Source organism: Carassius gibelio, chromosome B4, assembly GCF_023724105.1.
Source record: "Carassius gibelio isolate Cgi1373 ecotype wild population from Czech Republic chromosome B4, carGib1.2-hapl.c, whole genome shotgun sequence".
NCBI classification, from domain to species: domain Eukaryota; kingdom Metazoa; phylum Chordata; class Actinopteri; order Cypriniformes; family Cyprinidae; genus Carassius; species Carassius gibelio.
The window spans coordinates 491,391-519,154 of record NC_068399.1 but is presented as its reverse complement, the minus strand read 5'-3'; the positions used below and the strand labels follow the sequence as shown (position 1 = coordinate 519,154).

Below are 27,764 nucleotides of genomic sequence, written 5' to 3'. Positions count from 1 at the left end.
TTTAGATCTTCACAGTGAAAGGTAACACTTCCGAAATCTCTGTGTAAACCATAGACAGTAAGTGTAAACAATGCGCTTGCGCAGACTAAGCCAGAGCACGCGCAAACGTCACACGAGTCATGACATCAGGAAGCACTCGCGCCCTCAGATCAGTTGGATGTGGTTGTGTAAAAGAGGTAAAAAAACAATATAAATACTGTTTGTTTTCTCACACAAACCGCTGGTTTCATGTCTTAGGTCATCAATGTGTACTTACGATGGGGAATTGTTTAATTTGGACTTCTCAGTGCATGCTCTTTGAGGTGGTGACCATAGACCTCCATTATATGAGACACAGACAAGAATGGATTGACCTAAAAATATCAAAATAGAAACTACTGCGGAAACAAAGACACCTTCATCTTGAATGCCCTTGAGTTAAGCTAAACATACCAAAATGTAATTTCAAAGTGAACTATCCCTTTAAAGGGTTACTCCACCGCAAAATGAAAATGTTATCATTAATCACTTAGCCCCATGTCTTTCAAACCTGTGAAAGCTTTTTTTTGGGTGAAAACCAGTACTTGAGATTGTCCCATAGACTGCCGTGTAAATAACAGCGTCAATGTCCAGAAAAATATGAAAAGCATCATCAGAAAACCGCAACGTTATGAAGTGACAAAAATAATTTTTGTACACGAAGAAAACAAAAATGATGACTTTAATCAACAATTCCTCTCCTCTGTGTCTCTCCATATTCTCATATTCTCCCAAACGGCACTGAACACATGCAGCATACGCTCTTCTGTGTCAGCCACGCTGCACTGTGATCATCATATTAGCCTGGATCATAAATAATCATAAATGTTTCAATGACCAGCACAAATACTAGTGTTGTAAATACCAAAAGCAGTAGCAATGGACAATAACTGCTTCACAACCTCATCCTGATTTTAAAAACCTTGAATTAGAGACATTCGCTGATATCTTAATCATGAAGACAAATAGCCCTTAAAATTATCAAAAGATTAAACAATGGAAAAGAATATAAATTTTAATGAATATAATAAATGAATATACAATAATAAATGATTAATCTATAAATGGTTATAAATGTCTTTGGCAAGATGGCGCCGCTGAGTCCGGTCGCCGTCCAGGTTGCTCCGCTTAGATTATGTTTTTATTTACTTTTTTACCTACTTTTGCTTTCTCTTTTTACACACATTACCTCTGCACTGATCATATATGAAAAGGAAACACTTTTGGACATTGGACACCGCTTCACTGACCTGTTTCAGGACACTTTATCCTCCAACCCATCGTGGCCATCTGAGATTCTCCGGAACGATGAGATGAACAATGGCCTCCTGAATAACCACCCAAGGCGACGGATCAAGAAACACTGCGGGAAATGTGCTTGGATTCGCAACAGACTGAGGAAAAGAGCACACAGCCCTCCTTTACCGAGCATTCTGCTCGCCAATGTCCAGTCTCTGGAGAATAAGATGGACAATCTTAGAGCCAGGATCAGTTTCCAATGGGACATTAGGGACTGTAACATCCTTTGTTTGTCTGAAACATGGCTCATGCCCTTGGTCCCGGACGCTGCTGTAACACCGTCTGAAAACTCCTCTGTTTTACGGATGGACAGGACAGCCGAGGCCGGCAAATCCAAAGGCGGAGGAGTGTGTTTCATGATTAACAAGAAATGGTGTGACCCCAGGAATATCTCCACTCTGTCGCGCTCCTGCTCGCCTCATCTGGAACATTTATCCATTATTTGCCGCCCATTCTATCTGCCTCGGGAGTTTTCATCGATCATCATAACTGTTGTTTACATCCCTCCACAAGCAGACACTGGCTTGGCTTTGTCTGAGCTTCACGATGCGCTCAGCGGCAACATCAACAAACATCCTGACGCTGCTATTATCATCGCTGGGGACTTTAACAAAGCCAAACTCAGGCAAGTCATGCCTAATTTTTATCAACATGTATCCTGTCCAACCAGAGGACCGAATACACTGGATCATTGCTACACTCAGTTTAAGAATGCCTACAAAGCACGCTCACTACCGGCTTTCGGCAAATCGGACCATGCCGCCATTTTCCTCACACCGGAATATAAACAACGGCTCGTTCAAGATCCCCCGGTGAAGAGGGTGGTGACGCGATGGTCCGACCAATCAGAAGCAACGTTACAGGCGGCTCTTGATGACGTAGACTGGGACATGTTTCGCGAAAGTTCATCTGACGTCAGCGAGTTCACGGATGTAGCGTTAAGCTTTGTAAACACGCTAGCCGAACAAGCTACAGATATAATAACTATAAGGACATTCTCAAATCAGAAACCGTGGGTGGACAGATCAATCCGTGCAGCAGTAAACAAACACACTGCTGCTTACAACGCCGGTCTTCTGTCAGGAAACATGAGCGAGTACAAAGCATTGTGCTATTCTCTCCGACGCGCAGTAAGAGCCATTAAACACAGATACAGGGAACGCATAGAGTCACATTTCCAGCTAAATGACTCCCGACGCATGTGGCAAGGACTAAGGACCATCTGTGACTTTGGAAATAAATCCTCTGCAGAGGTGAGAGCAGATCCGTCGCTGGCTGACGAGCTAAACACTTTCTACAGCCGCTTTGAAAGCAATCGAAGCGTTGTGAGTCTGCCGATCAGTGTGTCAGGAAGCAGCAGTCAGAGCAGCGATCATCATGTGATCACCGTGTCGGAGGACGAGGTTCGGAGGGCACTAAAGAGAGTGAATGTAAGGAAAGCAGCTGGACCTGATGGGATTTCTGGCCGTGTTCTGCGGTCCTGCGCTGATCAGCTCGCTGGTTTGTTTACATCCATTTTTAACGAGTCTCTTGCTAAATCGGTGGTTCCCACCTCATTCAAAAAATCTGTCATCATCCCTGTGCCTAAAAACAATAAACCCTCTTGTCTGAATGACTATCGTCCAGTTGCCCTCACATCAATAGTCATGAAGGTCTTTGAGGGACTGGTTAAAAACGTCATCTGCTCCTCCATCCCGGATACTTTGGACCCTCTTCAGTTTGACTATCACCCAAACCGATCCACTGATGATGCCATCTCTCACATCCTGCACTCTTCTCTCACACACATTGACAGCAATAACAGGAACTATGTAAGGCTGCGATTTATTGACTATAGCTCAGCTTTTAATACTATAGTCCCCATAAAGCTAGCTTCCAAACTCATAGACCTCGGACTGAATTCTTGACTCTGCGACTGGATCCTTGATTTCCTCACCGGCAGACCTCAAGTGGTGAAACTAGGCCAGTGCACCTCCAGCTCCATCACCCTGAACGTAGGAGCCCCACAGGGCTGTGTCCTGAGTCCCCTGCTCTACTCTCTCTACACACATGATTGTGTGTCTTCGCACAGCTCCACATCTATTATCAAATTTGCTGATGATACTGTGGTTCTGGGCCTCATTCACAACAATAATGAGACCGCATACTTGGATGAGGTAGAGAAATTAACATCATGGTGCCAGGACAACTGTCTCTCTCTGAATGTGAGCAAAACTAAAGAGCTGATTGTGGACTTCAGGAAGAGACAGCAGCAGCCCTACACTCCTCTTATGATCAGCGGGACCCCTGTGGAGAGGGTGAGCAGCTTCAAGTACCTTGGTGTAAACATCTCGGAGGACCTGACTTGGACTACTCACATTCAAACACAGGTTAATAAAGCCAGGCAAAGACTGTACCATCTGCGACAGCTGAGGAAATTCAGGGTCTCACCAGCAATCCTGAAAACTTTCTATTCTGGGGCTATAGAAAGTGTATTGACTCAGTGTATCTCAGTGTGGTATGGGAACAGCTCCAGTCAAGACTGTGTGGCAATATGGAAAAAGTCCGTGCCAGGTCTTTTACCCTACCCTTAATTAGGAGGAGGTATGGAAAATGGATATATAAGGAGGACAAAACGGAAGCAGGGGGTGTGTGAAAAAAAAGAAAAAAAGAAAATCTGAGTGTTACCTGACGGCTCCATGACTGCGGCTGCTGCAGCTTATTGTGCGGGATTTGTGGGTGAGCATAGACCGGGTGCGATCCGAAGAAGATTGGTTTCGCATGACGGCCGGTCGCAACCTATCTGCATATCGGCGCGACAGATGAACCCAGTTCACTTGCTGCAGCAGCTGGCTGGACGCCCCTAACGCAGACTGATTCGTGCCGCTGATTTTACGCGCACGCTCACACACACACACACACACACACACACACACACACACACACCCGCTCAATCAACGGGATTAATAGGATTAATATGGGTTTTGTGTAAACTTGGACTACGACTTTTTTTTTGTCTTTTCTTTGTTTTTTTGTTTGGTTTAAGAATTTAAGGACCGTTATTTCCTTATTTTCCTTTATTGTACTTTTTCCTTTTTTCGTTATTTTCCTTCTAAACAAAAAGTGTCAAAACAATGTGAAACATTGTAATTTTGTTTGTGTTTTTTTTATTTTTGAATAACATCTTTTGACCTGAGAAAAAACTGAATCTGGTTGTGAGTGTTATTTAAAAGTATGTGTTTTTGTGTGGCTGGTACATTGTGTATCTGGTGGGTTTTAGTTGGGCTCTATCTTGAGTTATCTGGGAACCTAAAAACGAAAATAGTATAGATTGACTTGACAAATTTTGGTCTTGTCTGGCGCCCGAAAAAATATTTAATTTTAACTAACTGGGAAAAAAAAAAGAAAAAAACCTAGTTAGGTCTAACTGGAGGCCCGCCACCGCTACATAAGTGGCGCCCAAACAGGGACGTGAACCATATATATGTATAAAACTTTGGCTTGAACCCTAGAAGTGTGAAATTGTGAACTGCAGAGTTCTACTGCTTCAGCATTGTTAACACTTTAAAGTTCTGTGGTTTATGTACATATGTATATAAAGGTGTTTTTGAGAAGAAACATTCAAGTAATTTTGTGAAACCTGAGAACTGTGAAAAGTTTTTTTTTGAAAACTAAAGAGGTTTGTTAAATTGATACCTCCTGGTGTTAATTTTGAAATCTTGTGGGGTGAGATTGTTATAATGAAACAAACCAAGTGGGGGTAATTCATTGTATGTAACTTTATTTTTTATTTATACATTTGAGTGACATTGCACCACACTTTACATATTAAACCAACACGCATTACAAGTATGGCCACTACCCCACCTTCCCCTTCGACGTCAGTGGAGATTGAATCCCCCCCAGATATAGCAACTCCAGTATGGCCTCCTGCGCACCTAAGATCCGTTCCTTCATCTCATGTTCCAACTTTTCATTTTATGCCAACTCAGTTCAGCAGTCCCCATCCCAGGTCTCAGGTGCAATTTTCCTCCCTACCTCCAGGTGGCACTGCCTCAGTTGAATCTGCTCCTATGCAGTTGTGCACAAGTGCATCCAATGAAGCTTCACCTCCTTCCTCAGCACAGCATGACCTCCCTGGTTACCTCCCTACTCCTGGAAGGGAAATTCACCATCTCACTGCTCATGTGCAAGGAAATTGGGACACGTTACTTGAACATATGCGAACTCATGAGAAAACTGTTGGTGAACTTACCCAAGAACTTAAAACAACGTCTGCACACCAGGACACCTTGATTGCTCAACTTGCTAATAAATTGGAGCACCACCAGCAACAAGTGTTCATGTGCATGTCTAGAAATAAAGAAGATATTAAGGGAGAAATTGATCAACTTGTAAAAGCCGTGAAAATTGACATTTCTAATGAACTTCATAAAGCCCAAACTACTTTTGTGTCTGAGGTGAGGTTTATGATGGAACAACTTCAAGGGGAGCTCCAACAGGATATCAAAACCTACTTAGTAACTCTTCAGAGGAATCATGACCAAATGTCTACAGAGCTCACCCAGTGCACTCAAAGCACCAAAACCCTATGTACAGGTATACAAGATCTACAAACTGAAATGGAACGAAAATTCAACAATCTAGACACACAAATGGCTGGTTTACAAATGAAAGAACAATCATCACCATCGTCCTCTGACATTGATCTTCCTGCAGTGCATGCAGCACCGCCTCCCATGGTAAAGAGTGACCATCTTAAGCTCACATTTCCTATGTTTGGTAGACAGTCGGATGATGCTGACCCATTGCTGTATCTCACCCGGTGCCAAGACTTCCTAGCGCTGCATCCTCTTACCGATGCTGACATCTTGGCCACTTTCCGCTCTGTCCTTTATGGCACCGCCCGGGACTGGTGGGAAGTAGCACGGTCATCTGTAAGTACATGGGATGAATTTCAAACTGCTTTTCTTTCTGCTTTCCTTTCAGAGGACTATGAGGACGAACTAGCAGAAAGAGTCAGAACGAGAACACAAGGTGAAAGGGAAAGTATAAGAGACTTCGCCTTTACTTACAGAGCTCTTTGTAAGAGATGGAAGCCCACCATAACCGACAGCGAACTGGTAAAAATGATTTTAAAGAATATTAAGCCATACCTCACTAGCCAGCTACGCAGTAGAGTAAGTAATGTTGACGAACTGGTGAGATTAGGCCAACAGCTTGAAAGAGACTTCGAACAGCAACAGCAGTATGAAGGACGAATGGGTCTCAAGCAACACATGTCTATGCCCCAAAAACCCATTTCCAATCGGCTAGGAGAGAAAGAGAAACCACCTTTAGTACAGTGTTGGCGATGTAAAGGACATCACTCACCTGGACACTGTCCTCACTTTGTCTCTGCTCAGTCACTTCAAACCAATCGATCCCACTCCGCTAGCAGTAAGCAGACAACATTTCCAGCTCCCAAAGCTGGCGGTCCGCTTATCAATCACTCTGTTTCTGCCACGTTTACCAAAAAGACCCCAAAAACATGTAAGAATACACCACCTCCTGCAGCTGTGCCGCAACAATTAGTTGTACCCCTGAGTATTGCTACCTGGAAGGGGAAAGCCATTGTTGATACGGGTGCAAGTTACACTCTTCTTCATGAGAATCTTTGTAAAGAGCTCGGTGTACAAAGACTTCTTCCATGGACCCGAGGTCCTCTTTACTTGGCGAATGGAGAAGCAGAAATTCCATTAGGATGGGTAAATATACCAGTCACTCTTCATCACAAAGTTTTCAACATACCTGCTGCTGTTCTTCCTGCTAAAGCTCTAGCCTATGCTGTGGTACTAGGTTTGGACTTCATTTTCTCCAGTGGACTCCAAATCTATGTGGCAGACCAAAAATACTCCTTTAAGAGCAATCCAAAGGAGGATTTTCCCTTCCAGCCTGGAAATGCCAGTGCACCAGCTATCTATTCCCAACCTCAAAAGGAAAAGAAAGAAAGTAAAAGTTCCAGTCTATTTTTACTGAGTTCTGTTCCCCCTCCGCAAAATGTCCTATGTTTATCGCCAGCTAATCCTGATGAGAAAACCCTAATTAATACTGTTGTAAGTGCTGCCGACTTACCTCCTGAAGACAAGCAACAGCTACGTCAGATTCTGGAGTCCAACCCGCAAATCTGCACACTTCGTCTGGGACGGACTAAAGTCCTTGAGCATCACATCTATACCACCCACCAAGTGCCTATCAAGCAGCGACCATATCGCACAAACCCTGCCAAGCAGGCTGTCATAAAAGAACAGTTGGAGGAGATGTTGGCTGCAGGTATTGTGGAACCGTCACATTCTGGATGGGCCTCTCCTGTCGTCTTGGTTCCCAAAAAAGACGGAAGCCTCAGGTTTTGTGTGGATTACCGAAAGGTTAATGCCAGTACAGAGAATGATGCATATCCTCTGCCCAACATTACTGAAATCTTGGAATCTCTTGCTGGAGCGTCCATTTTTTCCACCATTGATCTTAACAGTGGATATTGGCAGGTAAGCATGGATCAGGAAAGTAAACAAAAGACTGCTTTCATTACCCACTCAGGTCTGTTCCAGTTTAATGTAATGCCCTTTGGGTTAAAAAATGCCCCTGCCACTTTTCAGAGATTAATGGAGTGTGTACTCGGAGAATTGCGTGGAAGCATTTGTTTTGTCTACATTGATGACATAATTATTTACTCTCCATCTGTAGCCCAGCATTTCTTGGACATTCAGGCTGTTCTTCACAAGCTGGAATTAGCTGGCCTAACAATTAACCCGAAAAAAAGTAAGTTCTGTCTACCAGAAATAACATTTCTAGGACATGTTGTCAACACCAAAGGAGTGTCTGCAGACCCAAGCAAAGTAGAAGCCATACAGTCTTATCCCGTGCCTACCAACATCAAAGAAGTCCAGCGTTTTTTGGGATTAGCTGGGTGGTACCACCGGTTTGTACCAAACTTCTCTAGAATTGCTGAACCTCTGAATGCACTGAAAAAAAAGGGATGTACATTTCACTGGTCTGTACAATGTCAAAAGGTTTTTGAACATCTGAAATCTTGTCTTACCTCTCCTCCCATCCTCAGCCATCCTGACTTACAGTTTCCTTTCACAGTCTACACAGATGCCAGCGACACAGGTTTAGGTGCTGTGTTGACTCAGAAAAAGGAACAGGGAATGGAACAGGTAATTGCGTATGCCAGCAGAACCTTGACCAAAGCAGAAATCAATTATTCTACTACAGAGAAGGAATGCTTGGCTGTAATCTGGGCTCTCGAGAAATGGCAGCACTACTTGGAGTACAAACTGTTCACAGTAATCACAGACCACTCAGCACTACAGTGGGTAATGTCTTCAACAAAGACTACAAGTCGTCTCATTAGATGGGCCTTGCGACTTCAGAAATATGATTTTGTTGTTGAATATCGAAAAGGGAAATTGAATATGGCACCTGATGCTCTGTCTCGAATGCACACCAGTTGTAGCCTTTACACCAGCCAACAGGAGAAGCCAGAACTTCCGATGTCTCCTGCTGACATCTGGGATGAGCAGCACAAAGATCCTGAGATCATAAGCATACTTCAAGCCTTAGCAGATAATGACTCTACTCTAACAGACCAGTATGAAGTACTGGAGGATACTCTCTACCACAAAACTCACCGGTCAAACAACGAATTTCATTACAGAGTGTACATTCCTGATAGCCTTGTATCATCCATTCTACATCACTATCACTCAAATCCCTGGAGCGGCCATGTGGGTATTTATAAGACCTATAAGCGTATCTATGATGTCGCATTCTGGCCTGGCATGTGGATGGATGTCAAGCAATACGTTAAAAGATGCATTAAATGCCAGACGTTAAAAGGAGGAAATCGGAAACCTGCAGGAAGACTACAACAAACTGTCACTACCCATCCCAATGAAATGATTGGTGTAGACATTATGGGACCTCTGCCTCGGAGCACTCAGCAAAATGAATACCTCTTGGTCTTCGTAGACTATTATTCCCGTTGGGTGGAACTTTTTCCTATGCGCAACGCAAATGCTCAGTCTGTTGCATTACTTCTACGGAGAGAAATTCTGACCCGATGGGGGGTGCCGGACTTCATCCTATCGGACAGAGGTGTTCAGTTTGTGTCCTCATTGTTTCGGGAACTGTGTCAAAAGTGGAGTGTAAAACCAAAACTAACAACATCATATCATCCACAAACAAATATGACTGAAAGAATTAATCGCACCCTTAAGTGTATGATCTCTGCCTATGTGGACAACAATCACAAAAAATGGGACCAGTACTTACCAGAACTCCATTTTGCCATCAACTCTGCTGTTCAGGAAACTATTGGAATGACCCCTGCAGAGCTTCATTTGGGGAGGAAGCTACAAAGCCCCATGGACAAATTGCTGCATGGCACTAATCTTACTCCGGACTGTCCATCCTATGACACAGTTCATCATCTTGCTGAACTCCAAACCAAGGCTATGGAATGCAGTAAAAAAGCACAACAGAGACAACTCAGAAATTATAACAAGAACAGACGAGACGTTACTTATAAAGAAAAAGACCGTGTGTGGATGAGAAATTTTCCACAGTCTAGTGCTCAACATCACTTCACCGCTAAACTGGCACAAAAATGGAAAGGCCCTTACCGTATTTTGAAACAGGTGGGACCAGTGAACTATCGCATATCGCTGGAATCCACAGGTGAGGATGTTCGCACAGTGCATGTATGCAACATTAAACCATGTTTTCCCACTGCCGCAGAGCTGGAATTCCAGGAAAAGAGGAGAATCCTTGAAATTTTCAATGAATCTTCTGAAGAGGAGGAGTTTTTTGGATTTTAATCTTTACTTACTACTTTTTCTCAACCATAGGTTGTCTTCTCCAGGGGGGGGGAGTGTGGCAATATGGAAAAAGTCCGTGCCAGGTCTTTTACCCTACCCTTAATTAGGAGGAGGTATGGAAAATGGATATATAAGGAGGACAAAACGGAAGCAGGGGGTGTGTGAAAAAAAAGAAAAAAAGAAAATCTGAGTGTTACCTGACGGCTCCATGACTGCGGCTGCTGCAGCTTATTGTGCGGGATTTGTGGGTGAGCATAGACCGGGTGCGATCCGAAGAAGATTGGTTTCGCATGACGGCCGGTCGCAACCTATCTGCATATCGGCGCGACAGATGAACCCAGTTCACTTGCTGCAGCAGCTGGCTGGACGCCCCTAACGCAGACTGATTCGTGCCGCTGATTTTACGCGCACGCTCACACACACACACACACACACACACACACACACACACACCCGCTCAATCAACGGGATTAATAGGATTAATATGGGTTTTGTGTAAACTTGGACTACGACTTTTTTTTTGTCTTTTCTTTGTTTTTTTGTTTGGTTTAAGAATTTAAGGACCGTTATTTCCTTATTTTCCTTTATTGTACTTTTTCCTTTTTTCGTTATTTTCCTTCTAAACAAAAAGTGTCAAAACAATGTGAAACATTGTAATTTTGTTTGTGTTTTTTTTATTTTTGAATAACATCTTTTGACCTGAGAAAAAACTGAATCTGGTTGTGAGTGTTATTTAAAAGTATGTGTTTTTGTGTGGCTGGTACATTGTGTATCTGGTGGGTTTTAGTTGGGCTCTATCTTGAGTTATCTGGGAACCTAAAAACGAAAATAGTATAGATTGACTTGACAAATTTTGGTCTTGTCTGGCGCCCGAAAAAATATTTAATTTTAACTAACTGGGAAAAAAAAAAGAAAAAAAACCTAGTTAGGTCTAACTGGAGGCCCGCCACCGCTACAACTGCAAAGCCCTGCAGAGAGTTGTGCGCTTAGCTGAGCGCATTTCAGGGTCTGCTCTCCCCTCTCTGCAGGACATCTACCTCAAACGCTGCAGAAGTAGAGCTGCAAAATAATCAAAGACTCCACCCACCCCAGTAATCGTATTTTCACTTTGCTGCCATCTGGTAAGCGCTTCCGTAGCCTGATGGCAAAAACCGAGAGACTCAGGAGGAGTTTCTTCCCCCAGGCCATCAGGCTCTTAAACTCTAAACCAGCTTCTTAACATCCTCATGCCTCCACTTAATGTACACTTTATCATTTTCACTTTATTCACTACCTCACATAGACACACTGACAGTGTCACCCTGTTTTGCACATTTGCTTCTTGTACATTCCTGCGTATCTTAATATTTAAGACTACAGTAAAATACATATATGCACATTGTACATCCCTGTACATCTTAATATTTAAGACTACAGTTTACATTCATGCACATTATTTTGCGTTCTATATTTAATTCTACAATATACATTTTTAATATTTTATTCTTATATTTTTATTGTTTACTTTTATTTCATTCTTACATAGCTATATTTATGTATATTTTCATCTGTGTTGTTTTCTTTAATAATTGCACTGTCCATGGAGCGGACCTGACTCACATTTCACTGCTGGTTATATATGCTATAATTTTGTATGTGACGAATAAAAATCTTGAATCTTGAAAAATGAATGAATGAATAATAAATTAATCTAAAAGATGTCAACATAATTAGATCACATAATTAACACCAAGGAAATAACCAAAGAAAGTGAAAGTGACGTGACATTCAGCCAAGTATGGTGACCCATACTCAGAATTTGTGCTCTGCATTTAACCCATCCAGAGTGCACACACACAGAGCAGTGCACACACACACACACTGTGAACACACACCCGGAGCAGTGTTCATCATTTATGCTGCGGCGCCTGGGGAGCAGTTGGGGGTTCGATGCCTTGCTCAAGGGCACCTAAGTCATGGTATTGAAGGTGGAGAGAGAACTGTTCATGCACTACCCCCCACCCACAATTCCTGCCGGCCCGAGACTAGAACCCACAACCCTTCGATTGGGAGTCCAACCCTCTAACCATTAGGCCACGACTTCCCACATAAAGGTCAAAATGACAAAAGTTTTTGTAACTTTTGTTAAATATTTCCTAATAATTTTTTACCATTTACTTGAACAAATTTTAGCTGACAATTGTAATTAGCATTTCATTTCATTTTAACAATGCAGTGAATTTGCTAGATGTGACAGAAGTAATTAAAAATGTCTTAACCCATTAAGACTTAACTGAATGTGTTTGTTAATTTCGCATGATAAAAGCATCTTGAGGTGAGAAGTGGACTGCATCTTCTGCCCTGCATCAACGCATCAGTCACTATTCAATGCATGGTTCTATTTCTAAATTCTGTTTGTATTATAGCTACTTATTTTCCTAATTTACAAACAAAAAATGTTACAGCACTTACAGTACATACACTTACAGCTCTTTTGTTGATTTTGATTGCTCCATTGTCCTCATTTGTAAGTCACTTTGGATAAAAGCATCTGCTAAATGTAATATAAATTAGTAAAATTGTCTGTTTATTATCATAGATTACACACCGTATTAATTAATAAAAATAATTTTAACCAATTTTTTTTTTAATGATTTTCAATAATTTGCTTCCTGGTTTAATGGAGCATTTTTTTAAGAAAACAGCAATTCCAGAATGAACTTCAAAAAACAATCCTGGATCATGACATATTGCCAACAATAAATTAAGCTTAAAAAAGGGAATCCAATTACAATAGCCAGAAAATTCTAAACATTGACTTGATATGAATATATCTTAGAAGGCAGCTGACTTTTTTCCAAAAGGTATCATTGGCATTTTCTTTCTATCTTACCTTCATATAATGCCTGTTTGTCACGAATCCAGTCTATGAACTTCTGTTTGTTCACCACCAGAGATTATTATCCACCACATGGACTCTCACACTACACAGACTGTTAGACTTACCCCTGACTACATTTCCCCCATCATCCATTGGTTAAAGCTATAGACATAATCAGTGCAATCAAACATACTTCATAAGCCATGGACTTCTTCCATTCTACTCAGTCTGCTTTTGGATGGGTTAAATGCAGAGCATGAATTCTGAGTATGGGTCACCATACTTGGCTGAATGTCACTTTCACTTCACTTAATCACACAGACACTGGAGGTAATTATTCAGTTCAATGCATTATTCAACAACCCAACCAAACACTTGTGCAGACATAACAGTTTACACTTTAAATACATCAGATTTACTTATTCACATACTACAATTCATGCATTCATCAGCTTCCAAATAGGAGTAAATGCTGGCTCCTCTGGTTTATGCTGTCTTTGTCTACAGGCAGCATGGTCTGCTGACCTCCTTGTCATCACCCACTTCCTAACAAAACAGAATTGGGTTACATAATTCTAGTGGTGGACCCACTAACTTTATGAACATCAAAGAGGACACATTGAAAATCTTCAGCTGATTTCTCAGCGGTGAAACAATAATATTTCTAGGCTGACAATACCCTTTCACATTCAGCTGTGCTCACAGCCAGTGTATCTACTAGGGGTGGCACGGTTCAACTTTTTCACGGTTCGGTTTGTTTCACGGTTTCGGTACAGTTCGGTATGTGCTATGGTTTATGGAAAAACTATACTTTCTAATTAAAAAAAAAGAAAAATAATCTATCCAACTACAAACAACAGCACAAATAAATACAATAGAGTAAAGATACAAACATAAGCAGTGATTTTCAGGTTTTTTTTTTTTTTTTTAGGCAGGTCTAGCATAAGTTTTTAGGTACAGAAATTGAATAAAGTACAGATCTCATCTGTCCGTGTGCGCTATCAGCATCCGGTTGATGACGGAATAAATGACTGCTCTCATAATCCAGCATACAGCATTCACATTGATCAAGAGTGAATGCTTTGTCCAGTGTTTTTTTTTTTTTTTCTCCTCATCGCTGTTGTTGTAATGTCTGGGAATCCAGAATGCGCATCCATCAACAGAAACATATATTAACTGAACTCAGTTTGTTTTACATGTAGCAAACCATATTATAGATGCTTTGTCAGATTTAAGTTGAACCACGGTCCCAGAGCGTGGCGAACTGTGTGTGGTGAACCGAACGGTATGGGTTTTTTTCCAGAGAACCGTGCCACCCCTAGTATCTACTGTGTGTTTTAATTTCAGAAGACCCTCCTTAATTGCCATGTTTGGGTTTTCCTTGTGGTCCCTGAAACCTTGTTTGACACTACAGTAGTTCATTGCCTGACTATCACACAGCTGACTCAATTCTTGTTCTCCATACAGCAGTGGCACTGGAGAGGGCCAGGTGTCAGGTGACAACACATTTATTTGATCAAAAAGCTCCAGCTCATGCTCTGGGTCCATCCTGGACTGCATATGTTAGATTGGATAAATATTAGGTAGGCTACACAAGATCAAGAGTCTCAAGATAAAAAAAAAACAAAACCTAAGTATACATAAGTATCCTGCTCTGTCTTGTCTGTCGGTCTCTGTGTCCTCTTTGCTTTGTGATTTTACTGTGCATGAGAAAATTTATGTGGCATCACATGAAAGCGCGAATGCGTGAGGGTTGGCAGCTATGGCCTTAGCAGACAAATCAAATGAAAAACCAAACAGTGCGAGCGAGGCTACATTAGTCACATTAGAAAATGAAGTTGTAGGTTGTGTTTGAATAATTATGTATCTCATTTATCTGAGGTAAATTAAACCAAATACTCACGTTTGCTCGATAAAGAAATTAGCACAATGAGCCAATCAGGCTGTTGAATTTGAAAGACTGATTTTGCTACGCAGGGATTAATGTATTATGACGTCTGATAATTCCGTGTAGCCTGGGTGTCTCGGTGTAGTCTTGCTAATTATTCATTATATCATTATATCATTTCAACACTCGAGGTAAAGCTAGACCAAATTCAAACGGCCGTGACAAACCACGTCTCAAAGATTGCCATGCTCGAGACACACGTAAATGCACAGGATGAGCGCGTGCAAGCCTTGGAAACCACTTTTGCAATCCTAACAGAGAGCAATGCTAAATTGCTAAATTACCTGAATCGATTGAAGGGCCCCGGCCATCTATCTTCTTTTCAGAACTACTTGCAGAAGTTTTGGGGACAGAGTACTGTAATCTCCGCCGGAATGTGATAGAGCCCACCGGTCGCTGTCAGATAAACGGAAGCTGGGGCAGAGGCCCAGACCTGTAAACATTCAGCTACATAAATTCCAAGAAAAAAAGGAAAAGATCATCCGCGAGGAAGGGAAAGCTTCAGTACTGAGGCACACATATCTCTATTTATGAAGACTGTGCGCTGGAGGTGATGGAACAACGAGTACAGAGAGGTGCTATCTGAGCTGTACAATCTCGGACTAAAACCAGCACTTTTGTTTCTGGCCAGGCTCACTATCGTAACAAGGGATGGTGAGAGGAGAAGATTTGCATTGGTCACTGAAGCCAAGGGCTACATTGCTTCTATTCGGCCTGCTGAGTTCTAAACTCAAAGTGATTTGTGGAGTAACTCATGACTGGATTAACTGACTCAAGAATCACTATTCATTAAATGCTTGGATTTCTATACTGACTTAGAAGTGCGTATTATACATAATGTTTGGTTGTTACATATGAAAATGGTTTATCTAAAGCTGTAACGTTAGATGTCTTTTATTTGGCAGTATGGACGTTTTGTTTTTTGTACACTCTTGTGTTCACTTAGTTCAGTGATTTAGTTCTAAGTTTAGAGCATTGTACACTTATTACTTTTTCAATTTTAATTTAACTTATTTATTATAATTTTTCTCTCTTTTTTTATCTTCCGTCATTAGGCCTGGTGCTTGTGGTTATTATACACATTTTATTTTAACAATGTGTTTTTTTTTCTTTTCTCAGGACTGGGTTGGACTTTGATCCATTCATTGGTCACTTGAAATTTTACTAAATGGGGGGTTGTTATTCAAAGGTTGTGGGAATGAGACATTGGAAGTCTTGTATCGTTGTAAAGTGTTGAGCCGTGTTCTGACAATGTTCGTATTTTGGGAGAATATTTTTGGTGAGGCAGAATCAAATCAAAATGTCTTGGATGAGTCATGTTTCACGCGAAATTCTCGGCAAGAGCTAGAGGGGTTGCTACTACTATTACTAAGAATATATTGTTTGAGCAAACAGATATTATTAAGGATGTCAATGGCCGTTATGTCATAATAGCGGGCTTGTTACAGAACCTTTCAGTAATCCTAATCTCTATCTATGCTCCCAACTGGGACGATGAGCAATTCTTCATCAACCTTTTTGCTAAAAGGTATTTGCTAACCCAAATAACGACAATCACCATATACTGATGGGAGGTGACTTTAACCTAGTGCAAGACACAATTATCGACAGGTCGTCTTCCAAGCAAATTAATCTATCTAATTCTGCTAAAGTAGTTTTAAATTGCTCATCTCATCTAGGAATTTCGGACCACTGGAGGTTTAAAAACCCCCAGAGTAAAGTTTTTTCTTTTTTTTTCTCTGTCACACCAAACCTTTTCCCAGATTTACTTTTTCCTGATTGATAATAAATTGTTGCATCTGTTTACCGCTAGTGGCTATCATCCCATAGTTGTTTCGGACCATGCCCCCACCTCACTTGATATTTGTTACGTGAAGCGACACAGAAAACAAGGAGAGATCCAAATGCAGGTATGCAGTTTATTTTAGGGCAAATCCAAAGGGGTCAAAACCAGAAGATCCAAAACAAACAAGAAAACAGACAAGAATACACTACCAGGGTCAGACTACTGAAAGCAGGGAACATCGACATTAAACAAGGACTCCGTAAAAAAGACAGAAACAAACCAGGTATTTATAGACATGTACAAACGATGAAAGTGGAAACAGCTGAAAACAATGAACAGTGACGATAAGGGGAAGTGAGACCTCTAGTGGACACCCAGTGATACACAGACCAGACACACTGTGACAATATTAATCTTCTTCTTAGTGTTACCTCCCCACCACTTTGGAAATGTAGTTCTCATTTATTAGTGCATCATGAGTTTGAAAATTTTGTGGTAATAATAAACTAATAATTACATTGAATTCAGTGATACCCCTGAGGTCAACAGTGGATTCGTATGGGAAGCCCTTAAAGCCTTTGTTCGAGGTCAGATTATTTCCTTTACTTCATACATGCGTAAGGCTGAAAGGACTAAGAGACAGGATATCCTAGACAAACTACTCAAAATTGATGAAACATACCCAATCTCTCCCTCACCTGCACTTTATAAAAAACGACTTATGTTACAATCAAAATATGATTGCCTGATGACTCATATTGTAGAGAGACAACTGCAGCAATCCAAGCAACGTTTTTTTTAACACGGCGATAAGGCAGGAAGACTTCTAGCCCAACAGGCCCGCGTCGCCAGAGCCTCTAGATTACTTCCAAGAGTTATGTCACCTAGTGGTAATTTTACTTCAGACCCAGTTGAAATAAAACAGAGGTTAATGTAAAAGTCTAAAAAAAACTATTCCACTGAGCAGTCTTCAGCTTCATAAATGTTCCCCAATCCCTTAGATTCTTTAATATTTCCTAGAATTGATGAAGATTTGGCTAAGGAATTAGGCAGCCCCATTTCCCCCAAGAAGTATAAGAAGCTATTAACTCAATGCAAAATAAGAAATCCCCAGGCCCTGATGGGTTTACAGTTGAATTTTACAAAGCATATTCTACTTTACTAGTCCCAATTTTAGTGAGGATGTACAATAATTCATTTCAACAAGGCCAAATCCCACCGACGCTGTATATGGCTTCTATATCCTTGCTTTTGAAGAAAGACAAGATTCCCACTTCCTGTGGTAACTATAGACCAATTTCTTTATTAAATGTAGACTACAATATATTAGCCTTTAATAAATTACTTGACATTATTTTCTCTCCCTCGTCTAATACCCCTGAAGTCATAGTTCCATTGGACGCGGAGAAAGCTTTCGATAGGGTCGAGTGGGAATACCTGTTTTTTGTGTTAGGAAAATTCGGGTTTGAACCCCAAACTCATTTCTTGGATATGGCTTTTGTACGCTTTCCCGTCTGCACTGGTATATACCAACGGTGTGTGATCACCACCCTTTTTACTTCAGAGAGGGACGGGTCAACGCTGCCCACTTTCGCCTTTGCTATTTAATATAGCTATTGAGCCCCTGGCCATCTGGCTTCGAAGTCACAATGCATTTCAAGGCATCACACGTCATGGATTGGTTCATAAACTCCCTCTATGCAGATGATTTGTTATTGTACGTCTCCGACTCTATAGCTTCTCTTACCCCCTATACTATCTGTTCTAGAACAGTTTGGCTGCCTATCAGGGTACAAGTTAAACTTTAAAAACAGCTAGTTATTTTTTGTTAACCAATTGGCTAAATCTCCTCCTAATTCTTCATTCCCTTTTAAGTTAGCCTTGGATGGGTTTAAATATTTGGGGATATTTATCACAGGTTCGCTTAAAGACTTGTTTTTTAAGAACTTTACTCCACTTTTGGAAAATGCAAGTCAGATATTGCTAGGTGGAGTTCCCTTTCCCTTTCTGAAACAGAGCGTGCTAACCTTATTAAAATGGTTATTCTGCCATTATTATTAAGTTTTTGAATCTTTTTCAGCATCTTTCAGTCTGCATTAATAAATCCTTTTTCTCTAATTTAGATCAGCAATTGAGTGGATTCCTTTGGAATAAAAAAACAGCTCCCATCAGGAAGTCAGTTCTTCAGCTTCCCAAATCTGAAGGGGATTTAGCACTGCCAAATTTTCGTACTACCATTGGCCATGTAACATTCATAAATTACTATATTGGGTTAGCCTTAAAAAGTTCTGCCTCTAATCTGCCCTAGGTGCATGTGGAGATATCTTCCTCTCATTATTTACTTTCTTATATTTGCTCCCAGCTTCCCCCTGGGGTAGACAAAATCTAGAGCAATCCAATAGTTATTAAGACCATTAAGACTTGGCATCAATTCAGAAAACAATTTGGTCTACATAGAGCATCGATTCATATGCCAATTTCAAATAATCACTTATTTTCCCCATCCCTTTCAGATAACCTCTTTGATATTTGGGCAGCTAAGGGTCTCTCTACTCTAAACGACCTGTATGAAAACGAAGGCTTCTCCTCTTTCTCTTCTTTATCTGCTAATAATCATCTTTTTTGTTTTTTTCAAGTGAGGCACTTTATTCAAAAGCTATTTCCCCATTTTCCCAATCGTCAACCCGAATCAGAAATTGATTCAATTCTCATCTTCGACCCTGGTCAAAGACGACGGATTTGAACCATTTACGGTAAAATAATATCCTTAACCCCTTCTCCGATTGACTCTCTTAAACTAACCTAGAAGCATGATTTGGGCATTGACATTTCAAATGACCAGTGGGAAAACATTCTCAGTTTAGTTTAGGGCTGTAGCTATCAAATATTTTAGTAATCGAGTATTCTACCAAAAATTCCATCGATTAATCGGATAAAATGTGTTTTTGCTTAATTAAAGTGCAATATTAATTTTGCAAGAGAAATAAGACTCCTGGGTCTCTTAAGTCAAGTCAAGTCAAGTCACCTTTATTTATATAGCGCTTTAAACAAAATACATTGCAAAATGATAGTTAAAGGCAGTTCATCATTGAATTCAGTGATGTCATCTCTGTTCAGTTAAATAGTGTCTGTGCATTTATTTCCAATCAAGTCAACGATATGGCTGTAAATGAAGTGACCCCAACTAAGCAAGTCAGAGGCGACAGCGTCAAGGAACTGAAACTCCATCGGTGACAGAATGGAGAAAAAAACCTTGGGAGAAACCAGGCTCAGTTGGGGGGCCAGTTCTCCTTTGACCAGACGAAACCAGTAGTTCAATTCCAGGCTGCAGCAAAGTCAGATTGTGCAGAAGAATCATCTGTTTCCTGTGGTCTTGTCCTGGTGCTCCTCTGAGACAAGGTCTTTACAGGGGATCTGTATCTGGGGCTGTAGTTGTCCTGGTCTCCGCTGTCTTTCAGGGCAGTAGAGGTCCTTTCTAGGTGCTGATCCACCATCTGGTCTGGATGCGTACTGGATCCGGGTGACTGCAGTGACCCTCTGATCTGGATACAGACTGGATCTGGTGGCTACGGTGACCTCGGAATAAGAGAGAAACAGACAAATATTAGCATAGATGCCATTCTTCTAATGATGTAGCAAGTACATATGGTGTTATGGGAAGTGTTCCTGGTTCCAGTTTACCTAATTAATGCAGCCTAAAAATCCTTTAACGGATTTGTATATTAAAAGCATATTGGTATGTTATGTGTAAGCCAGGTTAAAGAGATGGGTCTTTAATCTAGATTTAAACTGCAAGAGGGTGTCTGGCTCCCGAACAATGTTAGGTAGGTTATTCCAGAGTTAAGGCACCAAATAGGAAAAGGATCTGCCGCCTGCAGTTGATTTTGATATTCAGATTAACATTTCCGCATTTGACATTGAGAGCATAGGCCATAATTTAGATATATTTTTGAGATGGAAAAATGCAGTTTTACAAATGCTAGAAACGTGGCTTTCTAAGGAAAGATTGCGATCAAATAGCACACCTAGGTTCCTAACTGATGACGAAGAATTGACAGAGCAACCTTAGACAACCTTAGGTCATTACAAGCAAGAGTTTTTAGGTCCTATAATTAACACCTCTGTTTTTTCAGAATTTAGCAGTAAGAAATTACTCGTCATACAGTTTTTTATATCGACTACGCATTCCATTAGTTTTTCAAATTGGTGTGTTTCACTGTCCCGCGAAGAAATATAGAGCTGAGTATCATCAGCATAACAGTCAAAGCTAACACCATGTTTCCTGATGAGATCTCCCAAGGGTAACATATAAAGCGTGAAGAGTAGCGGCCCTAGTACTGAGCCTTGAGGTACTCCATACTGCACTTGTGACCGATATGATACATCTTCATTCACTGCTACGAACTGATGGCAGTCATATAAGTACGATTTAAACCATGCTAATGCACTTCCATTAATGTCAACAAAGTTTTCAAGTCTATGCAAATGAATGTTGTGGTCTATTGTGTCAAACGCAGCACTAAGATCCAATAAAACGAATAGAGAGATAAGGGAGAAAAGGGAGATTCGAGATTGGTCTATAATTAACCAGTTCTTTGGGGTCAAGTTATGGTGTTTTGATGAGAGGCTTAATAACAGACAGTTTGAAGGTTTTGGGGACATATCCTAATGACAATGAGGGATTTATAATAGTCAGAAGAGGATCTATGACTTCTGGAAGCACCTCTTTTATTAGATGGTAAAGGGTCTAACATACATGTTGTTGGTTTAGATGATTTAACAAGTTTATACAATTCTTCCTCTCCTATAGTAGAGAATGAGTGGAACTGTTCCTCAGGGGGTCTATAGTGCACTGTATGATGTGATACTGTAGCTGACGGCTGAATGGTTGCAATTTTATCTCTAATAGTATCGATTTTAGAAGTAAAGTAGTTTATAAAGTCATTACTGCTGTGGTGTTGGGAAATGTCAACACTTGTTGAGGATTTCTTTTTCATTAATTTAGCCACTGTATTGAATAAATACCTGGGGTTATGTTCGTTTTCTTCTAAAAGAGAAGAAAAGTAATCGGATTTTTGCAGTTTTTAATGCTTTTCTGTAGGATAGGTTACTTTCCCGCCAAGCAATACGAAATACCTCTAGTTTTGTAGAATTTACAATTTTGGCTATATGAAGTTTGCACAAAACTAAATAATGATCTGAGATATCATCACTTGGCTGCATAATTTCAACACTATCAACATCAATTCCATGTGACAGTATTAAATCTAGAGTATGATTTCGACAATGAGTAGGTCCTGAAACATGTTGTCTAACCCCAATAGAGTTCAGAATGTCTATAAATGCTGATCCCAATGCATCTTTTTCATTATACAGTAGCCAGTACAAACATAACAGGGGATTTATCATTAACATTTGTTTCTATGGATAATGTTATATGAAGCACCATTACTTCAAACGAGTTATACTTGAAGCCTGCCCTCTGAGAAATCCTGAAAACTTTGTTATAAATTGAATCAACACCTCCCCCTTTAACTTTTGGACGCGGCTCATGTTTATAACCGTAATCTTGGGGGGTGGACTTATTTAAAATAATTTAATCATCAGGTTTTAGCCAGGTTTCTGTCAAACAGAGCACATCTATATTATGATCAGTGATCATATTATTTACAAAAAGTGTTTTCCTAGAAAGGGATCTGATATTCAATAAGCCAAGTTTTATCATTAGTTTATCCATATTGCATCTGTTTTTTATTTGTTGAACCTAAATTAAATTGTTTTTTTTTTCTCATCTCTTTATTCAATTTCTTGAAACAACACATATACAATGTCACCGGGTAGCTACTATACAAGAATAATGCAACAACAAACACTCTTAGCTGTATACTATAAATAACTTTGAAGCCAAGAAATTTAAAACTTATATTAAAACACAACAGCTATCAAACTGCATGTAAGAACAGTTTTACTGGTTTCCAGATCTTGATAAAAATGTACAATTTATCTTTTAATATAAATCTCAGTTCTTCCAGATGTAACACATTTCCTAGTTCCCTTGCCCACATCTTAAACGTAGGAACAGAATCTGATTTCCACATCTGTAAGATTAGCTCTTTAGCAAGCAACATGCAAAGCAAAATGGCCTGTGTTTGATATTTACTACAAAAGGCATTCTCTGCACCTAGAAGTCCCTAAATTAAATTGTTAATCTTAACTTGGTTTGGACGTTTTTTGTATTTTCTAGTTCGGGGAACAGACACAGTCTCTATAGTGTGATATCTAGGTGAAAGAGTCTATATGTGCTGAGAATTAACTGACCTCTGTGACGGGAGGCAGCTAGCAGATGGTCGGTTTAGCCAGTCTGTCTGCTTCCTGACCTGGGCCCCAGTTAGTCAAGTATAAACACTAAGACTATTTGCCATATTTCTAGACAGAAGAGTGGCGCCACCCCAGGAGGGATGAAGACCATCTCTTTTAAACAGGTCAGGTCTGCCCCAAAAGCTCGTCCAATTGTCTATGAAACCTATGTTATTCTGTGGGCACCACTTAGACATCCAGCCATTGAGTGATGACAATCTGCTATGCATCTCGTCACCACGGTAAGCAGGGAGGGGACCAGAGCATATTACAGTGTCTGACATCGTGCTTGCAAGTTCACACACCTCTTTAAAGTTATTTTTAGTGATCTCCGACTGGCGAAGTCGAACATCATTAGCGCCGGCATGAATAACAATCTTACTGTATTTACGTTTAGCATTTACCAGCACTTTTAAATTTGCCAAGATGTCAGGCGCTCTGGCTCCCGGTAAACATTTGACTATGGTGGCTGGTGTCTCTATATTCATGTCCGTACAATAGAATCGCCAATAACTAGAGCACTTTCATCAGGTTTCTCAGTGGGTGCATCACTGAGTGGGGAGAACCTGTTTAATGTTTTGATCGGAACAGAAGAGCGGTGTTTTGACCCACGACTACGCTGCCTCACCGTCACCCAGTTGCCCTGCTGCAGGGGCTCTGCTGGAACCGGACAATGTACAGGAGTCCCTGAGCTAGACGCATCCAAAGCCGTATCTAGAGCCCTAACATTCTTACTGTCCTCAATTAAAGTTTGGATGCGTGTCTCTGATTCTGAAATCTTCTCTGTCAGCCTAACTATTTCCCTGCATTTATCACATGTGAATCCCTCATCAGCGACAGAGATAGATAAACTGTACATGTGTCAAGATCTGCAAATAATGATAGCAGGAGAAGCCATTACTCACCGTGCTTGATGAAATATTCTTACTGCGGTTGTTTGATGAACTTGTGAAAAACTGGAGCAAGAGAGAGGAGAGGAGAAAAGAAAACAGCGATATGTTCGAATGAAAACGCTAATGACAAGCTAAGGAGTGCAAACGCTTTGCAGGTGTACTGCACTCACGGATATAAAATAAAAGTGAACGATCAAAATTAATCTGATAAGATTGATCGATAATATCAGAAATATGGTGTTTGAGAGAAAGGACCACAGGTGCTTAGGAGGTTATAGTTCTCGCCTTGGAGCGTCTGTCAGAACGCAGGACAGGAGGCGGGAATCAGTTTGAACAGTTTACTGAACTTTCTTCAGCAGCACAGACATACATTCGACAGCAACGTTGCCACACTTTACAATATAGGTACAAAGTTGGATGCAGCAGTTGGCACTCAGCTTATGTTTATGGAGATGGTAGATTTAACTCATAATCATAAGCATGTTGGTTGTGTGTGTGGCTGCAAATAAACAAAACAGTAATCAATGTTACATAAAGCATAATTATCGATGTTGATTAGCTAAGCATCATGTCTAGCACAATACAACAGCTTAACCAGGCTGAATCATAACTTAGAAGTCACAATTTCTTCACTTATTAAATTGTACATAACAAATAATAAGGTATGTGTTTCAATAATCCAAGAGCAACACTTCAATCTCTAACAAACAATGTGCATGAACATTTTACAATGACGTTCATCCTATACTAACGATATGGCATGACTCATCAATTCTATGGAGTGGATGTATTACCCAAATACTTGATTATTTCTAGATATTCACATATATAATAAATCTTAAACAAATGATGAAAAATTAGAGACTCACTTTTCTCAAATGGACGCACACAGTTATTAATAATTAACCCCAACACTTCAGGAACAGTTTTCCTGTGGCGCACAGCTGTTATTGTCATGTGCAATCACTTCCAGCACATCTACTAAAAGCCACTAGATGGCGCTTTTGCGCTACCTTTGTAACAATGGTGTGACTTAAGTTATATTTTATCACTTAAAAAAACAGAGTGATAGTAAGATGTACAGTTTATATATCTCTTAAAATGAACAACTAAGATTCCTTTTTTAGGAAAAAATATTTTTACTTTTTAAATGCATAAAATGCAATGCATACATCATAATTAAACATTTAATTCTTACCCTTTGTTTCTCAGTCTGTACTTGCACTGTGAACAATGACAATAAAGTTGACAGATGAATTAAGTGCATTTAAGTGCCATTCAGTTGGGGTTAAAAATAAAACCTTTTCTGAGATGCACATTAAACATTAAACATAAAACATTAATTTAATTTATCTTTTAATTATTAAAACTTAACTTTTTGGTAAACAAATGGGATTTACTATTAAAAATAAAACATGGAAGAAATGTTGTGTGATTAAACCTTTAAAAAAACTTTTATTTTGACGGGTTGACGTACCTTTACAGTTCTGTGTATGTGATGTGACGCTAGTTTTACTCAAATGGTCAAATCCTCATGAAGTGACTGTCAGAGCAGTTTTGGAGCAATATGCAGAGCTGCTTTAACCAAAAAAATGATGTATTTCTGCTGTTCCAAAAGCACCTACTGGCAAAGAGTGAATTTGCATCTTCATTCAGCCTGTCTGCTGATTTTTTTTTTGTGCAAGAATATCATCATTTCACAAAGCTTAAGTCATAACATTGTATCTTCTTTTAAATGAATTGTACAATCTAATAATAAAAAAGATCTCATACTAAATGTGTGTAATATCTTTGTTTGGATCCTGATTAAACTTTAATGCCAGTTTAACCACAATTATATTTAATTCAATGCAGAACAGGTAACAACAACATCTGCATCACCATTTTTCATAGTTGGTAAATACTAATTCTTAAGATACTGACATGTCATGTACTCTACTGTTTCACACTTGCAGAATCATGTACATCAGAAGTTTTTTTTTTTCTAAACAATTGTTCAATATTTTATGATGATTAATTTGTCTCAGAGCTTCATAGTCCAAATAACATTTGAGCACTTACACTAAGTAGACATCCAAAACGCCGCTTTTACCGCCACACCTAACGCTGCGGCGGCGGTGTAAAGTGCATTTGCAGCCTTTGACCGCTGAGTGGCGCTTTAACCACAAGTTATCAAAGCGCATCAAAGCACATTTTAGCAAATAGACATCAGTTTTGCCTCACTGATGTGTTACATTTGACTGCTTCAGTCACGGAAAATGAAAGAAAAACACTATAGTTTAAATATTTAATATATTTAATATTTAATACTCACAGAAGAAAGTTTGGTATTTATGAAGTTATGTGCATTTCTTAGAACGAGAAAGAGAAAGAGTCTGTGCTTATATTTTCTAAACTACATGGTATTAAACCATATTTTAGATTGGACACATTTAAAAGGTGTGCAGTATTATTTATATTATATTAATTAAGCGTTATATTATAATATATATAATATATTATGCCTATATTTTAATTTGTATTTTAAATATAAATATATTTTTTCCTTTAATAAAACAACATGCATTTTTGTTATTCGTTACCTGTCCTTTATTTTGACATAATCTATTGGGAAAAAGACATTTGTCTGTAAACTGATTAAGAAATTGTTGCATGTTTAAATGTGAAGCAGTGTATAATTTCGTTCCCATTATTTAGGCCTAATTTGCCTAAAACAAGAAACGAATAAAATTAAACCGGCACGACTAAATCTTTGAAACTCTAAAGAATTAATAAAACGTCCTCACGATTAAACGCAAGTTCTCTCATTATAATCAACAACATTCACACGATGTAAAAAAAAAAGCTTTAGTAATTGACAACTTAAGTGATTTTAAAGGGAACCTTCTTTACTTGCTTTTAAAGTAGGGTTATATCATATGGCCTAAAAAAAATCTGATTTATGATTTAAACCGATTTTTAAATAAATATTCAAATGACGAAGAAATTTTACAAAACAAGTTTTAATATAGTTCTTTATCATTCATTTAGCAGTCAAATTTATAACTGCAACAAGATGATTAATTTAATACTAGCCCATCATGCATTTAACCATCCACTCAGCTTTAAGAGCTGTTCAGATTAAAACTGCAGCTCAGCAGTGAGTCAGTGTCATGGATGGAGGACCTGTTAATATATTTTCTTATTTTCTAGATTTCCATCTCGTTATGCCGCTGGTTTAGATGTTTGTTTGTTTGTTTTTTGTTTTTTTTCTTACAGAACTTATTTGTAAATAGAGCAGTCACTGTCTGTGTCTACACCGGACGCCAGAGTTGTCATCTGTGTCCCACAGCGAAAAGTGTGTCTAAACTTGATGACATCACACTACAGTGTCAAATCATCTGAACGCAGTGTCAGAACATTTCATCATAAACAGAATGAGCATCAGTTCACTGATGGGGATCATGTCCAGTGTATCCATCACTGGGTTCTGTTGTGTTGTGTAGATCTGGCATGCGTTTTTTATTGTTTTATTTTACAGCCCTGCTTGTTTTAATGTTTTTATTAAATATCTGTATTGACTGCATGGTCATATTATCGAATTATTTACTGCCATGCGACCTACAAAAGTAAAGCTTGGCGAGTCGATGAACGAGCATTGCTGCAGGTTGATTTTTGGCGGATGTGTTGTGCTTGTGTTCCCGTGGTTATCTTCATTTCGTCAGGTGAAACATCTCTCTCACTCGCAGCAGAGTCTGTGAGAAGCAACAACTTCCCCTCCGCACAC

At 39.7% G+C, this 27,764-nt stretch overlaps 1 protein-coding gene and 1 long non-coding RNA gene across 2 annotated transcripts; one reads left to right on the top strand and one right to left on the bottom strand.

Annotated features, from left to right (window-relative positions):
* Positions 1-6,425: 6,425 nt before the first annotated feature.
* On the top strand, positions 6,426-8,072 carry LOC127956311 (uncharacterized; the record flags this gene model as incomplete). The annotated part of the gene is made up of 1 exon (XM_052554152.1): positions 6,426-8,072. A coding segment is annotated over exon 1 (1,647 nt), but the record flags the coding sequence as incomplete, so codon positions are not given.
* Positions 8,073-24,322: 16,250 nt separating this feature from the next.
* Positions 24,323-24,917, bottom strand: LOC127956178 (uncharacterized). The gene is made up of 2 exons (XR_008153506.1): positions 24,868-24,917; positions 24,323-24,497 (listed from the first exon to the last, which is right to left on the bottom strand). It is a non-coding gene; the product is annotated as an uncharacterized LOC127956178 (long non-coding RNA).
* Between the last annotated feature and the right edge of the window lie 2,847 nt (positions 24,918-27,764).